General features: G+C 44.6%; 1 protein-coding gene across 1 annotated transcript in view; it reads left to right on the top strand.

Moving 5' to 3' along the window:
• SEZ6L2 (seizure related 6 homolog like 2) overlaps positions 1-14401 on the top strand; it is a 79995-nt gene that overhangs the window by 30583 nt on the left and 35011 nt on the right. Inside the window, exons 8-12 of the mRNA XM_077447365.1 lie at positions 539-702; positions 3098-3292; positions 10057-10195; positions 11956-12152; positions 13049-13243. Of these exons, the coding sequence (XP_077303491.1) occupies positions 539-702; positions 3098-3292; positions 10057-10195; positions 11956-12152; positions 13049-13243 (890 nt within the window). The remainder of the gene's footprint in view (positions 1-538; positions 703-3097; positions 3293-10056; positions 10196-11955; positions 12153-13048; positions 13244-14401) is intronic.

Genomic DNA, 14401 nt, shown 5'->3' with positions numbered 1-14401 from the left:
CCTCCGGTAAGCCTTTGATTTAGATGTTGTGGTGGCAAAAGATTTAGCACTCAAAGAGGTCTCCTTCATGTTGTGGAAATCTACAGCAAGTGGATTGGATTGGTGAAGTCAGATATATGGGACTTTTTTTTACAGCTAAGACACAGTGGTAGGTGATTACCAACCATTGTCACATCAGAGGAATTTCACTAAAAGCACTGCTATATAAATCTTCATTTTAAAAATGTAAAAGCGTGATTTTGGCAACTGGGTTACAAAACTGCCCGCCAACCAGATAAGGTTCTTTAGCACTCAAAGGTAAAAGGCCAAACTGTGCACTAATCCCCATGAGCTGTAAACTATTTCAACAATATAGGTTGCAGGTCCTGCCCTTTTTGCACCCCCCCCCTTTCCTGCTGAAGTACCCAAGGCAGTTGCCTGTTCTGCCTACCCGTCTTTGTAGCCCTGCCCCCTTCCTTCTAGAGTATGGGTCCCTTCTTGCCTTGGTCTCTCTTCCCTTTGCTCTCTATCTCTCACCCATCTCTTACCCTCCCTGCAGGTTGGTGGTTCACTCTGGTAGCTCCACCCTCTCCCCATTGATCTACGACTCTGATATAGATGATGCCCCAGAGCGGGGTCTGCTGAGCGATGCCCAATCTCTTTACATCGAGCTGGTCTCGGAGAACCCAACTGCACCTCTTCTGCTCAGCCTGCGCTATGAAGGTACGCCATTTCCCTAAACCTTCCTGAAGTAGAGGTGAACTTATATAGTTGAATATCGGGCAGTAGGGGTTTTTACTGGCTGCATACAACTCTCATTCTCTGCAATTTTCTTTAAAAGAATTGATCCTTACTACTAAATAAAGGTGCATAATTAGGCTCATTGTAGGCCTGATAGAGTTGGTATAAACTTGTCATGGTTCTATCCTGGTTCACGTGGTTGTGTCTCACAAAACAATTTTTCTTGGAGGGTAACAGAAAATTGTGTAAATGTTTTATATATGGCCATGGACATCTTGTGGGAAGATAATGGAAGGTGCCAAAGGGTATCGTCCACCCTTAGCGTCTGGCACTCCATCTTTCCCTTGACAAACTGTCCTGAATAAACATCCTGACAAATTGTAATCAACTTTAATTATTCACTTCTTGTAGAACGAGCTCTAAAATGAGTTTGTCTTGATTTTAATGAAGGTCATCTAGATATTAAATAAGGGTTTGGTTTATTTACATGTATGGATATACATAGATTCTAATTAGAAAAGAAAGGAAAGAGGACAACATATGTGTTAGAGACCTTAGGCTAGTCTGTTCATTCTTACTCATCATGTACCTGGTGCAGATCGAGGTGAAAAGAGGTCTTCTCTTGCACCTCCTGTCCAACACCCTTGGCAGTGGGCACTGGAGATGTGAGGGCACAGAGTGGCACATGGGCCATTGTTACAGGCAGCTCAGCAGATTCTGGCTGATTGTGGACCACCAGGTAAGGATCAGATGCAGAAATGCAGAAGGAACCATTCAGTAGCACCAATACAAGCTGAAGGTCATCAACACCCGGGCAGCGACTTACCAAGTCAGAAGGCAGACCAATGTTAGCAAGAGCTGGACAGTGAAGTACAGGAACATCAGGCAGCCTGAGGAAACAGGCCAAGGTCAGTTAAGAGCCGGGCAGTAAGGTACCAAATCAGAAGGCAGAATGCATAGGCCAAAATACAGGCTGAGGTCACAAGGTAGACAAGAATCCAGAGACGGGTCAGAGGCAAGCTGGGTTGAATAGGAGAAGACAAACATAGCAGGTCAGGAAGGTGGGAAGGGATTAAATGTTAGTTTTGGCTGAACTGACCCTTTAATCCAGTTATTCTCAACCATGGTCCATGGAACCCTGGGGCTCCTTCAAAGGTTGTTAGAGGTTCCTTGAGCTGTGGTTGATTGACCTCCTACCTGATGGTGCCTGCATAGTTCTGGGTCTAATGCCACTTGTCAGAACCAGGACACCAATAATCTTTTTAGCTGTATGGAAGGTGGGCATTCTGAGCACCAATAGTATTTTTCCCAATGGTTTGCAATGTAAGGGACATTTTTCCCACTGACCCCCCATTTTAGCAGGGGTTCCCTGAGACCCGAAAATTATTTCAAAGGTTCCTCTTGAGTAAAAAGGCTGCGGTGCAAATATGGGGGCAGGGTGCGTGCTAGCGAGGTCAACTGTTGAACTCCTTCCTGTGTTTTACTGGTTTTCATGTCCTAAATCTACAAACCAGGCAATCATGAACTTTTCTATGGAACACACAAGGTAAGGCCTTGTCTTAAAAAACATAGAAAACTTTTATTTTTATGCAACAGAGGTGTGTTGGTACAAAGGGAAGCTGGAATTTAGAAAAAAAAAAGGTGAACTTTGTATTTAAAGCAGCCTTTCCCAGCCTTCTTACTCAAGAAGAACCCTTAAAAAAATGTTTTGGGTCTGAGGGAACCACTGCTAAAATCGTCCGTGTGAAAAATGTCCCTTACAAAACCATTGGAAAAAATTGTTTATTGGTACTTAAAAGCAGAGCTGATATATTGAATGTAAAAGCAGAGTTCCACCCCGCCTCTCCAGCAAACAATTAAACGTCAGCAGCTACACATACTGTAGCTGATGACTTTTAATATTTGGAAACTTACCTGTCCTGGAATCCAGTTATATCGGCACCCCAGCCGATGTTTCCCAGCCGATGTTTTGCCAATGCCTGTAAGGGAAACTGGCAGTGAAGCCTTCACATCTGGTTTACATTTCCTTCTAGTCAATAGGAATGCAAAATCCACTTAAAACAAGTCCAGTGCAGATCAGGAGGTTCAAATGAATTCTGAATGATTTTAGAAGCATCTCATACTGATGCCATCGACACAAGCCCGTCATCTACTTCAAAGTTGGGAAACTTTGCTATGGTGGTCGCTCAGAATGTTAAGGTGAGAAAAGAGCCAGGAACTTCAGAATTTACTGGAAATGCAAAAGGTCAAGAAAACTTGGTTCAGACTCCAAAATTAAATATTGCTTGGTGGGTAAACTGATCTTTTAATATCCCCACCTCAAAATCAAAATGACCAATCCCCTCACCTTTTTCATCTTTTTCTCTTTCTCTGTTAGTGTTTTCGGAGACGCGGTGTTATGAGCCTTTTTTGGCCCATGGAAATTTCAGTACCACAGACCCCCTCTTCTCTGTGGGGACCCTGGTTTCATTCTCCTGTAATGCGGGGTACATGCTCGAACAAGGCCCGCCGGTCATAGAGTGCGTGGACCCAGCTGATCCCCACTGGAACGAGAGCGAACCGGTCTGCAAAGGTAAGAGACATCGGTTACAGATAGGTGTGCTTTTTTTTGCAAATTTTGCTCAGCTTTTACTAGGATGGTGAACTTGGCCTCATAGTTCTCAGTGCCCGATAAAAATCATATGTGTATATTGCATGCAGCTGAGAGCATTCTTAAGGAATGTCTTGTTACTCTTCTTACCATTAATATAGACCCCTCACCTTGTGATTAAAACAGCTTACATTCTTCACAAGTTTCTTGGATGCATCTGTGGGAATTTTGTGAGGTCGGGTACTGATGCTGGATAAGAAGAACTGGTTTACAATCAGCTTTCTAATTCATCCCAAAGGTGTTCAGTAGGGTTAGGGTTAGGGCTCTGTGCAGGTCAGGTAGGTTCCTCCACACCCAACTGGTCAAGTCGTGTCTTTATGGAGCTGGCTTTGTACAGAGGGGCACAGTCATGCTGGAACAGAAAAGGGCCTTCACCTGTGATCACAAGGTTGGAAGTGGGCAACTGTCTAAAATGTATTTGCATGCTGTAGTATTAACAGTACCCTCCACTGGATACTTCTTAACTCTAGTGGCGGTGTGTCCATAAGGGTCGCCCCCTCTATCCTGCCACCCCCTCTAGCACCAATAGATAGATTAATGCATTGCACGCAGGTCACTCAGCTGTGTTAGAAAAGCCAATCAGGTGCTCGGATCTGTTACCCATCACCTGATTGGCTGAAACCACAGGCGCTGTGATTGGACCCTTATCAGGCATCCAATCATAGCAGAGCACAGGAAGAGAGGACGGGAGTAGATATCGAGGAGCATCGAGGATCTGTCCCACCAAGACAGGGTAAGTGCAGACGGTGGGCAGGGGGCACACTGGTGGCATTTGATATGGCACAGTGGCTGAATTTGATGAGGCACAGTGGGAGCTTTTCATGGGGCACAGTGGGAGCATTTCATAGGGCACAGTGGGAGCATTTCATGGGGCACAGTGGGAGCATTTCATGGGGCACAGTGGGAGCATTTCATAGGGCACAGTGGGAGCATTTCATGGGAAACAGTGGGAGCATTTGATGACACAGTGGCTGCGTTTGATGGGCACAGTGGCTGCGTTTGATGGCACAGTGGCTGCAATTGATGGGCACAGTGACTGCGTTTGATGGCACAGTGGCTATGTTTGATGGTACAGTGGCGGCAATTGATGGTACAGTGGGGGCAATTGATGGCACAGTGACTGCGTTTGATGGCACAGTGGCTATGTTTGATGGTACAGTGGCAGCAATTGATGGTACAGTGGTGGCAATTGATGGCACAGTGGTGGCATTTGACGGCACAGTGGCAGCGTTTGATGGCACAGTGGCTGCGTTTGATGGCACAGTGGAAGCGTTTGATGGGCACAGTGGCTGCGCTTGATGGCACAGTGGCTGCATTTAATGGCACAGTGACTGTGTTTGATGTTACAGTGGCTGCGTTTGATGGGCACAGTGGCTGTGTTTGATGGCACAGTGATTGCAATTGATGGGCACAGTGGCTGCGCTTGATGGCACAGTGGCTGCATTTGATGGCACAGTGGCTGTGTTTGATGGTACAGTGGTGGCAATTGATGAGCACAGTGGCTGCATTTGATGGCACAGTGGCTGCGTTTGATGGCACAGGGGCTGCGTTTGATGGCACAGGGGCTGTGTTTGATAGTACAGTGGCGGAAATTGATGGGCACAGTGGCTGCGTTGGATGGCACAGTGACTGCGTTTGATGGCACAGTGGTGGCAATTGATGAGCACAGTGATTGTGTTTGATGTTCCAGTGGCTGCGTTGGATGGCACAGTGGCTGCGTTTGATGACACAGTGGCTGCGTTTGGGCACAGTGGCTGTGTTTGATGGCACAGTGGTGGCAATTGATGGGCACAGTGGCTGTGTTTGATGGCACAGTGATTGCAATTGATGGGCACAGTGGCTGCGCTTGATGGCACAGTGGTGGCAATTGATGGGCACAGTGGCTGCGCTTGATGGCACAGTGGCTGTATTTGATGGCACAGTGGCTGTGTTTGATGGTACAGTGGTGGCAATTGATGAGCACTGTGGCTGCGTTGGATGGCTCAGTGGCTGCGTTGGATGGCACAGTGGCGGCATTTGATGGCACAGTGGCGGCGTTTGATGGCACAGTGGCTGCGTTTGGGCACAGTGGCTGTGTTTGATGGCACAGTGGCTGCGTTTGATGGCACAGTGGCTGCGTTTGATGGGCAAAGTGGCTGCGTTTGATGGCACAGTGGCTCCATTTGATGGTACAGTGGCTGCATTTGATGGCACAGTGACTGTGTTTGATGGCACAGTGGCTGCGTTTGATGGGCAAAGTGGCTGCGTTTGATGGCACAGTGGCTCCATTTGATGGTACAGTGGCTGCATTTGATGGCACAGTGACTGTGTTTGATGGCACAGTAGCTGCAATTGATGAGGTTTTTTTCAGAATTTTTCAGTTTCTTTGCATTGCGCCCCCCCCCCCCCCCAAAAAGAAAATTGCGCACCAGCTGCCACTGCTTAACTCAATCATCTGTGTTTGGGGGTCCTCATACTTTTGGCCACAGAGTAGTTGGGAAGGTCAGGTGTCTAAAAACTTTTGGCTGTTTAGTGGCATATACAAACTCTGCATAGTAATATACATAAGAACATCATGGGGGTTATTTACTAAAGGAAAATCCACTTTGCACTGAAAGTGCACTTGGAAGTGCAGTCGCTGTAGATCTGAGGGGGACATGCAAGGAAAATAAAAAACAGCATTTTAGCTTGCACATGATTGGATGATAAAATCAGCAGAGCTTCCCTCATTTCAGATCTATCCCTCAGATTTAGAGCGACTGCACTTTCAAGTGCACTTGCAGTGCAAAGTGGATTTGCCTTTCGTAAACAACCCCCAATATTCTTTATGTAGCCAACTGATTTCATCTCATCAGCCCTCTAAGCGGGATACTGACCACTTTACCAACAATATAAATGACCAATGATGGCCACTTACAAATGTGAAGTCATTGAAGCGTGAACCAACAAACACATGAAGATGTGACAGTCACATCAAAGCAATGTTACAATGTTGACTCCTTAAAGCGGAGTTCCACCCAAAAATGGAATTACCACTTTCTGCATTCCTCCCCCCCTCCGGTGTCACATTTGGCACCTTTCAGAGGCGAGGGAGGAGTAGATACCTGTATAATCCAGGTATTTGCTCCCACTTCCGGGGAAAGATTGCTGCAGTATTTGTGGCGATCTGCGCTATTTCCAGCCCCTTCACCGTCCCCTCCCCTCTGTCTTCTGGGAGACACACAGATCCCAGAAGACAGCAGGAACCAAAACGCGTAACGCGACTCGTGCATGCGCAGTAGGGAACCAGGCTGTGAAGCCACAAGGCTTCACTTCCTGATTCCTTTACTAGCAATGCCAGCGACTCCACCTGGAGCAGAGGGACGGGTCGGCTTCGGGCAAGGACATCGCAGGCGCCCTGGACAGGTAAGTGTCCTTATATTAAGAGTCAGCAGCTGCAGTATTTGTAGCTGTTGACTTTCAATTTTTTTGGGTGGAACTCCGCTTTAAGAGCAATTGTTGAAAACAAAGTATAATTTCCCTTGAGTGACCTATGACACATTTGGCGAGCCAGCCAGTCATTCTGGATAAACCGACCTTAATTGCCCACCGACCAGTCTGCTTTACATAGCTCATTCCTGCTATTCCTGAGATGTCGTCCCCACACAGAGCTTCGGGGGGGATGGGAAGTGCTCAGATATATATTTGTGTTTCTTAACAATTTCTAGTTGCCATGGTAACTAATGTAGGGCTCAGAATTAACTCCTTCTCACCCGTCGAGATGTAACGTCGGCGTAAGATTTCTCCAGCCTAAAAAGTGGCTTGATGGGAGGCGAGCGGGGGCGGCGGAGTTAAATCCAAGGACTGCTTTAAACTCATCACATTCATTTAGCTTACGGCTGGAGTAGGTGTCACGTTTAGAGATTAGTGCGAATTAATAAACACTTTTACATGTATTTACCACTGAGATCGCTAAAAATACCTCGGATGGCTGATTAGCCCGTGTTTAGAGGGATCTATTCCTCCACTGTGCGTAATAATCACATTTCACTTCTTCAGCATCTAACATCCACGCCTTCAGGGCCACCATTGCCTCCCAGAGTATACCCCACCAAATCTCAAGACCACTAGGTCATTGGCCCTTTTTCATTTTTTTTTACCAAAATTTTCAAAACACCAAGAAGATGGGATATTTTAGCATGGCAAAGATTGCAAAGCATTCCCTTATCCTTAATGAGTCACTGCGAGGAGCACTGCTATCAAAAGCCTTACATACACCGCCAAAGGAGGGGATTGGGAAGAATGTCTGGGTGTGGGGCATCTATAATGCACAGGGCTATAGTCAAGGTATAGGGCTGTGATGTACAGTGTATGATTCACAGTCTATAAGGTACAGTCTAGGATTACTGTCTGTAATGCAGAGTCTATAGGGCATATTCTAGGATGCATAGTCTGTAATATACAGTCTATAGGGGACAGCCTAGGATGAACTGTTGTAATGCAGCATCTACAGGGCTTAGTTCTAGAATGCACAGTCTGTAAGGCCCAGTCTATGATGTACTGTCTGTAATGTACAGTCTATAGGGCAAAGTCTAGGATATACTGTCTGTATTGCACAGTCTATAGGGCATATTCTAGGGTGTACTGTCTATAATGTACAGTCTATAGGGCATAGTCTAGGATGTACTGTCTGTAATGTACAGTCTATAGGGCATGGTCTAGAATGTAGTGTCTTTAATGCAGTCTGTAATGCACAGTCTATAGGGCATAGTCTATGATGTACCCTCTGTATTGTACAGTCTATAGGGCATGGTCTAGAATGGTAGGGTCTTTAATGCAATCTGTAATGCACAGTCTATAGGGCTTAGTCTAGGATGCACTGTCTGTAATGCACAGTCTATAGGGCATAGTCTATGATGCACCCTCTGTATTGTACAGCCTATAGGGCATGGTCTAGAATGTAGGGTCTTTAATGCAATCTGTAATGCACAGTCTATAGGGCTTAGTCTAGGATGCACTGTCTGTAATGCACAGTCTATAGGGCATAGTCTATGATGCACTGTCTGTAATGTACAGTCTATAGGGCATAGTCTAGAATGTAGTGTCTTTAATGCACAGTCTGTAATGCACAGTCTATAGGGCATAGTTTAGGATGTACTGTCTGTAATGCAAAGTCTATATGGCATAGTCTAGGATCTACTGTCTGTAATGCACAGGCTATAGGACATAGTCTATGCTGCACCCTCTGTAATGTACAGTCTATAAGGCATGGTCTAGAATGTAGTGTCTTTAATGCAGTCTGTAATGCACAGTCTATAGGGCTTAGTCTAGGATGCACTGTCTGTAATGCATAGTCTATAGAGCAAAGTTTAGGATATACTGTCTATAATGCACAGTCTATAAGGCATAGTCTATGATTCACTGTCTGTAATGCACAGTCTAGGAAGTATTGTCTGTAATGCACAGTCTATGGGGCATAGTCTAAGATGTACTGTCTGTAATGTACAATCTATAATGCATGGTCTAGAATGTAGTGTCTTTAATGCACAGTCTGTAATGCACAGTCTATAGGGCTTAGTCTAGGATGCACAGTCTGTAATGCACAGTCTATAGGGCATAGTCTAGGATATACTGTCTATAATGCACAGTCAATAGGGCAAAGTCTAGGATGTACTGTCTGTAATGCACAGTCTATAGGACACAGCCTAGGATATACTGTCTATAATGCACAGTCTATAGGGCACAGCCTAGTATATACTGTCTATAATGCACAGTCTATAGGGCATATTCTATGATATACTGTCTTTAATGCACAGTCTACAGGGTGCAAGTCAAGGATGCACTGTCTCTAATGCACATTCCTATAGGGCACAGCCTAGGATGTACTGTCTGTAATACAGAGTCTATAAGGCATAGTCTATGATGCACTGTCTGTAATGTACAGTTTATAGGGCATGGTCTAGAATGTACTGTCTGTAATGCACAGTCTATAGGGCACAGTGTAGGATGTGTTGTCTGTAACGCACAGTCTATAGGGCACAGTGTAGGATGTGTTGTCTATAATGCAGTAATGTTTAGTGTGCAATCATGCACTATCTTCCATACAGCATACAGTGCAGTTTTCAGCTCACATGGTCTTATTAATATACTATATGGTATACAGTACAGTACATATTGTAAAATGTGCTGTCTGCAATACAGTCTACAATAAAAGCAGAGATTACAGTATACACCATGTGCCTCCAATTCCCAAGGAAATGACAACCAACATCCTGAAAAATATTAAAGATAACCTGTCATTCCAGAAATATTGAAGTTGCCATTGTTGACTAGCAAGTTTAAGGGCTGTCATTTTGATCCTTGGTTTCATTAGCTAGATAGTGTTGACAGGCTTTTGTTTGCTTCCAATGGGTTTTGCATTCCTTTACAAGGCTATGGGAATGCAAAACCCATTAGAAGCAGGTCAAATGCAGGTTGGAAGGAGGTCAAATGCACCTATCAGTGAATTCTGAATGGCTTTAGAAACATCTCAAAATTATACTATCAACACAGGCCCTTATATAAGCATGTTCCCAATTACTTCTGAACTGCGTTTTAGCATACTTACAGGTCAGTGACTCACAACATGGTGGCCTCCTAATATAGTCCCCTTAGTAATGGTGCAGGTGACAGGTACCCCACAGCCATCCATGATCTAACCACCATGCTTTCTGTTTCCCATGTCATAGCACTGTGCGGGGGAGAGATCTCTGAGCCAGCTGGGGTAATCCTTTCTCCAGATTGGCCCCAGAATTATGCCAAGGGCCAAGACTGCGTGTGGGGTATCCACGTTCAAGAGGATCGCCGGGTTCTGCTGGAGATAGAAATGTGAGCAACATATTTATGTTTTATATATTTTATAGAGAGACGACAGGTTCTGCACCTCTTTATGGAGTACATAACACCAATCACACCAATCGCTGCTCCAAAGGGAGGCTCATTTTCTAGGAAACCTATGGTGGACTCCACCCAGATAGCATCTAGAATTAGCATTCTATTGAACCTAGAACCTTGTGCTGCAAGAAATGAATTTTAACTACTTATCAGCCATATTTAAATATAATAATTGTACAAATTCACAATAGTTTTATGCGCATATGATGAAAGGGGAATCATATAAATCAATATTTTATGGTTGATATTAAGGTTTCAAATGACCAGTAAACAAGAGGGACATGTCCATAGGACATAATTCATGATTTTGAAGGCTTTACAGATCATCTTGGCCTCTGACAGTATAATCAGCCCACTGTGGACTGCAGAGGACATCTGCTTATGGACTTGATTACAGCGTGCACAACCTATATCAGCTGCTGCAGAGTGGCAGTTGATGAAAGGTGAAGGATGCATGACAATAAAGAAGATTGTGGTTCAACTGCCACTGCCATGCCAGTGGACACACTCAGGACAGTAAAACTGTCTTTCTTGCACAGTTCCATTCTCCATCTCTGCCTTTCTAAACTTTTTACCTCCAGGGGAACCCTTAAAATAATTTTCAGGTCTCTGGGAACCTCTGCTAAAAAGAAAAAAAATAATTGGGGATCATTGGGAAAATGCCCCTCACATCAGTGGTCAATGGGGAGAATTCCCCCCTTTACATTGTGGTCAGTGGGAAGAATGTCCCCCTTACATTGGTGGCCAATCAGAGGAATTCCCCCCTCACATTAGTGGTCATGGGGAAGAAGGACCCCTTTACATTGAAGGTCAACTGGAATAATTCCCTCCTTACATTGTGGTCAATGGGAATAATGCCCCCTTACACCAGTGGTCAATGGGAAGAAGGGCCCCTTTACATTGAAGGTCAATTTGAAAAATCCCCCCCCTTACATGAGTAGTCAATGGAAAGAATGCTCCCTTTACATTGGTGGTCAATGGGAAGAATTTCCCTCTTACATCAATGGTCATTCAGAAGAGTGCCACCTTACATTCATTTTCAGTGGGAAGAATACCCCCTTACATTGGTGGTCAATGCAAAGAATTCTCTCCTTACATCATTGGTCAATGGGAAAAATGCCCCCTGGACCAGTGGTGATCAGAATACCACCCGTACTGGCTGCTAAAAGGACAATTGGCACCACGTCGCTGGCTCTGCCAAGTGTTATTGCCTCTGGAACTATGCAGGCACCATCACATAGGAGGTTAATCAGCTACAGCTCAAGGAACCTCTACCAGACTATGGAGGAACCTTAGGGTTCCCCAGAACCCTGATTAAGAATAGCTGATGTATCTTATTCCCATGAGTCCGGGTTGGCTTTTGAAGCATCAGTTTTACCCAACTGAATAGTCGACAGTGCTATAGGGGAACTACAGTCTACCATGTTGTTAGAGACCAGCTGTGTCTAACATTATAAATGAGCAGCCCTGTCTATGGAATTCAGTGCTGTTTGTGGAATTATATTTTGGTAGTGCTAAATAGTCATATGAAAAGGATTCCGGGGAAAGAGCTGCATTCCATAGACAGAGCAATTTCTACAACTTGGACACCTAAATTTAAAATACAGGTATGTGCGCACGATATGACCCAGACCTACAGTATATTCATACAGTACAGTAGAGTAGCCCCTCACAGACTTCTCCATTCCTCATAGTCTCAACATCCGACGGAGCGATGCCCTGACGGTATATGATGGTGATGACCTCACAGCACGTGTGTTGGGACAGTATATGGGCGTCCATCAACGCTTCAACCTCTTCTCTTCTGCTAACGATGTGACTATCCAGTTCCAGTCTGACCCCAATGACCCGGTGTTCAGCCTGAGTCAAGGCTTCATCATCCACTTCAAAGGTAAGAGACTGTCCGCCAGGGACAATGGTTATGGGCATTCTGACGTCTCTTAAGCGCCCATAATGCACCTGGTAGCCATTGACCATGTGATCTTAGCCTAGGCTTTAGGTCAGGGGTCTTCGAACTACAGCCCTCCAGTTGTTCAGGAACTACAATTCCCATCATGCCTAGTCATGTCTGTGAATGTCAGAGTTTTACAATGCCTCATGGGATGTGTAGTTCCGCAAGAGCTGGAGGGCCGTAGTTTGAAGCTTTAGGCCATATGAGGGGCCTGGAAAGCAGACTTTGTATCTATGGCAAGATAGAGAGACTCAAAACACTAGTGTGATTTGATAGTGTTGTCTTGTACCCTATTGATTAATAAAAAGTGATTTTTAATGACAGGTTCACTTTAAAAAGTGACTGTTGGCAGTAGTTATTATGGGATGACTGGACAAGATTTTAGATGTATCCTGGTAAATATCTCCTCCTCAACTTAAAGAACCTAATTGAATTTCCCTTTGCCCTAGTCTTTTTACAATGCATTCATATGGGTTGTCAGTTAGAGAGAGATAGCCAGAAAGTAAGCAGAGACTGCTGGGTTGTCTTAGTAAATAGCCCAGCATCCTCTGCAAACACAGCACCATGGAAGCAACCTCTACTGAAGGTTTATTTTCAATACAATGAAAATAAAGATATAAAAGATCGGTTTATAAACCAACAAACATACAGTTAGCCAAACATAGTCATAGTTTCCTTTTATGTTACAATAAAATCTTTGCATACATGATTTTATAAAAGGTTTTTTTTTTTTTTAATGGAGCTTACTTTTCATGCATGTTTAGTGTCCATCTAAAGTAGGTAATTGGTTTTAATATGAAATTAAGGTGTTCTCCGGATTCTTTTTCTTTCTCTAGAGGTGCCCCGGAATGACACCTGCTCAGCACTGCCTGACATCCAGTCCGGCTGGAAGACGTCATCGCACCCAGATCTTATCCGTGGCACAGTCGTCACCTATCAGTGTGAACCTGGTTATGACATCATTGGCTCTGACATTCTGACCTGCCAATGGGATTTGTCCTGGAGCAATGCCCCTCCCACCTGCGAGAAGAGTGAGTGAGCACTTCCAGTCCGTTCTGTGTGTAGTTACAGCAGTTCACCATTTTCCAGTTCTCTATAGTCTGAAGGACCTGTTCATAAATGGTTGAAACTGATTCATTTCATTTAGAATTCCATCAGCTTTACCTTCTTGTAAGTGGTCAGTGTGAAGAATGCCTCCTTTCATTGTTGGTCTGTGGGAAAAATGCACATTATATTAGCGGTCAGTGGGAAGAATGTCCCTTACATTGGTGGTCAGTTGGAATAATGCTCCTTACATTAGTGTTCTTTCAGAGTATTGCTCCTTGCATTTATGGTCAGCTGGAAGAATGTCTCTTACATTTGTGGTCAATGGGAAGAATGCCCCTTACATTGGTGGTCATTGATGCCCCTTACATTGGTGGTCATTGATGCCCCTTACACTTGTGGTCAGTGGTAAGAAGGCCCCATAAATTGGTGGTCAGTGAGAAAATTCCACTTACATTGGGGGTCAGTGGCAAGAATGCTCCTTACATTGGTGTTTAGGCGAAAGAATGCACATTATGCTAGCAGTCAGTTTTTTTATCGGGGGTCAGCAGGAAGAATATCCCTTACATTGGTGGTCATTGAGAAGAATGTCCCTTACATTGGTATTCAGTGGGAAGAATGCCCTTTACACTGGTGGTCAGTTGGAAGAATGCTCCTTACATTAGTGGCCTTTCAGAGTAATGCTCCTTGCATTTATGGTCAGCTGGAAGAATATCTCTTACATTTGTGGTCAGTGGGAAGAATGCCCCTAACATTGGTGGTCAGTAGTAAGAAGGCCCCATAAATTAGCTCCCTTGTCACCTCCTCCCATGCTCGCCTCCAGGATTTCTCCTGAGCTTCTCCCTACCTTTGGAACTCCCTACCCCAATCTATCCGACTGTCCCCTAATCTATCCATCTTTAGACGATCCCTGAAAACCCTTCTCTTCAAAGAAACCTATCCTGCTTCTAACTAACACTGTTTTACTTCCTCCATCAGCTCATCCCCCCACAGCTATTACCTTTTTTATCAATTGCCCCTTCCTTTTTAGATTGTAAGCTCTAACGAGCAGGGCCCTCTGATTCCTTTTGTACCAAATTGTAATGTAACTGTAATGTCTGCCCTCATGTTGTAAAGCGCTGAGCAAACTGTTGGCGCTATATAAA

The sequence above is a fragment of the Lithobates pipiens genome, unplaced genomic scaffold (genome assembly GCF_037356315.1).
Source record: "Lithobates pipiens isolate NorthernLeopardFrog02 unplaced genomic scaffold, aLitPip1_a1.2 Scaffold_22, whole genome shotgun sequence".
NCBI lineage: Eukaryota > Metazoa > Chordata > Amphibia > Anura > Ranidae > Lithobates > Lithobates pipiens.
This window is presented reverse-complemented; position numbering and strand designations above follow the sequence as displayed.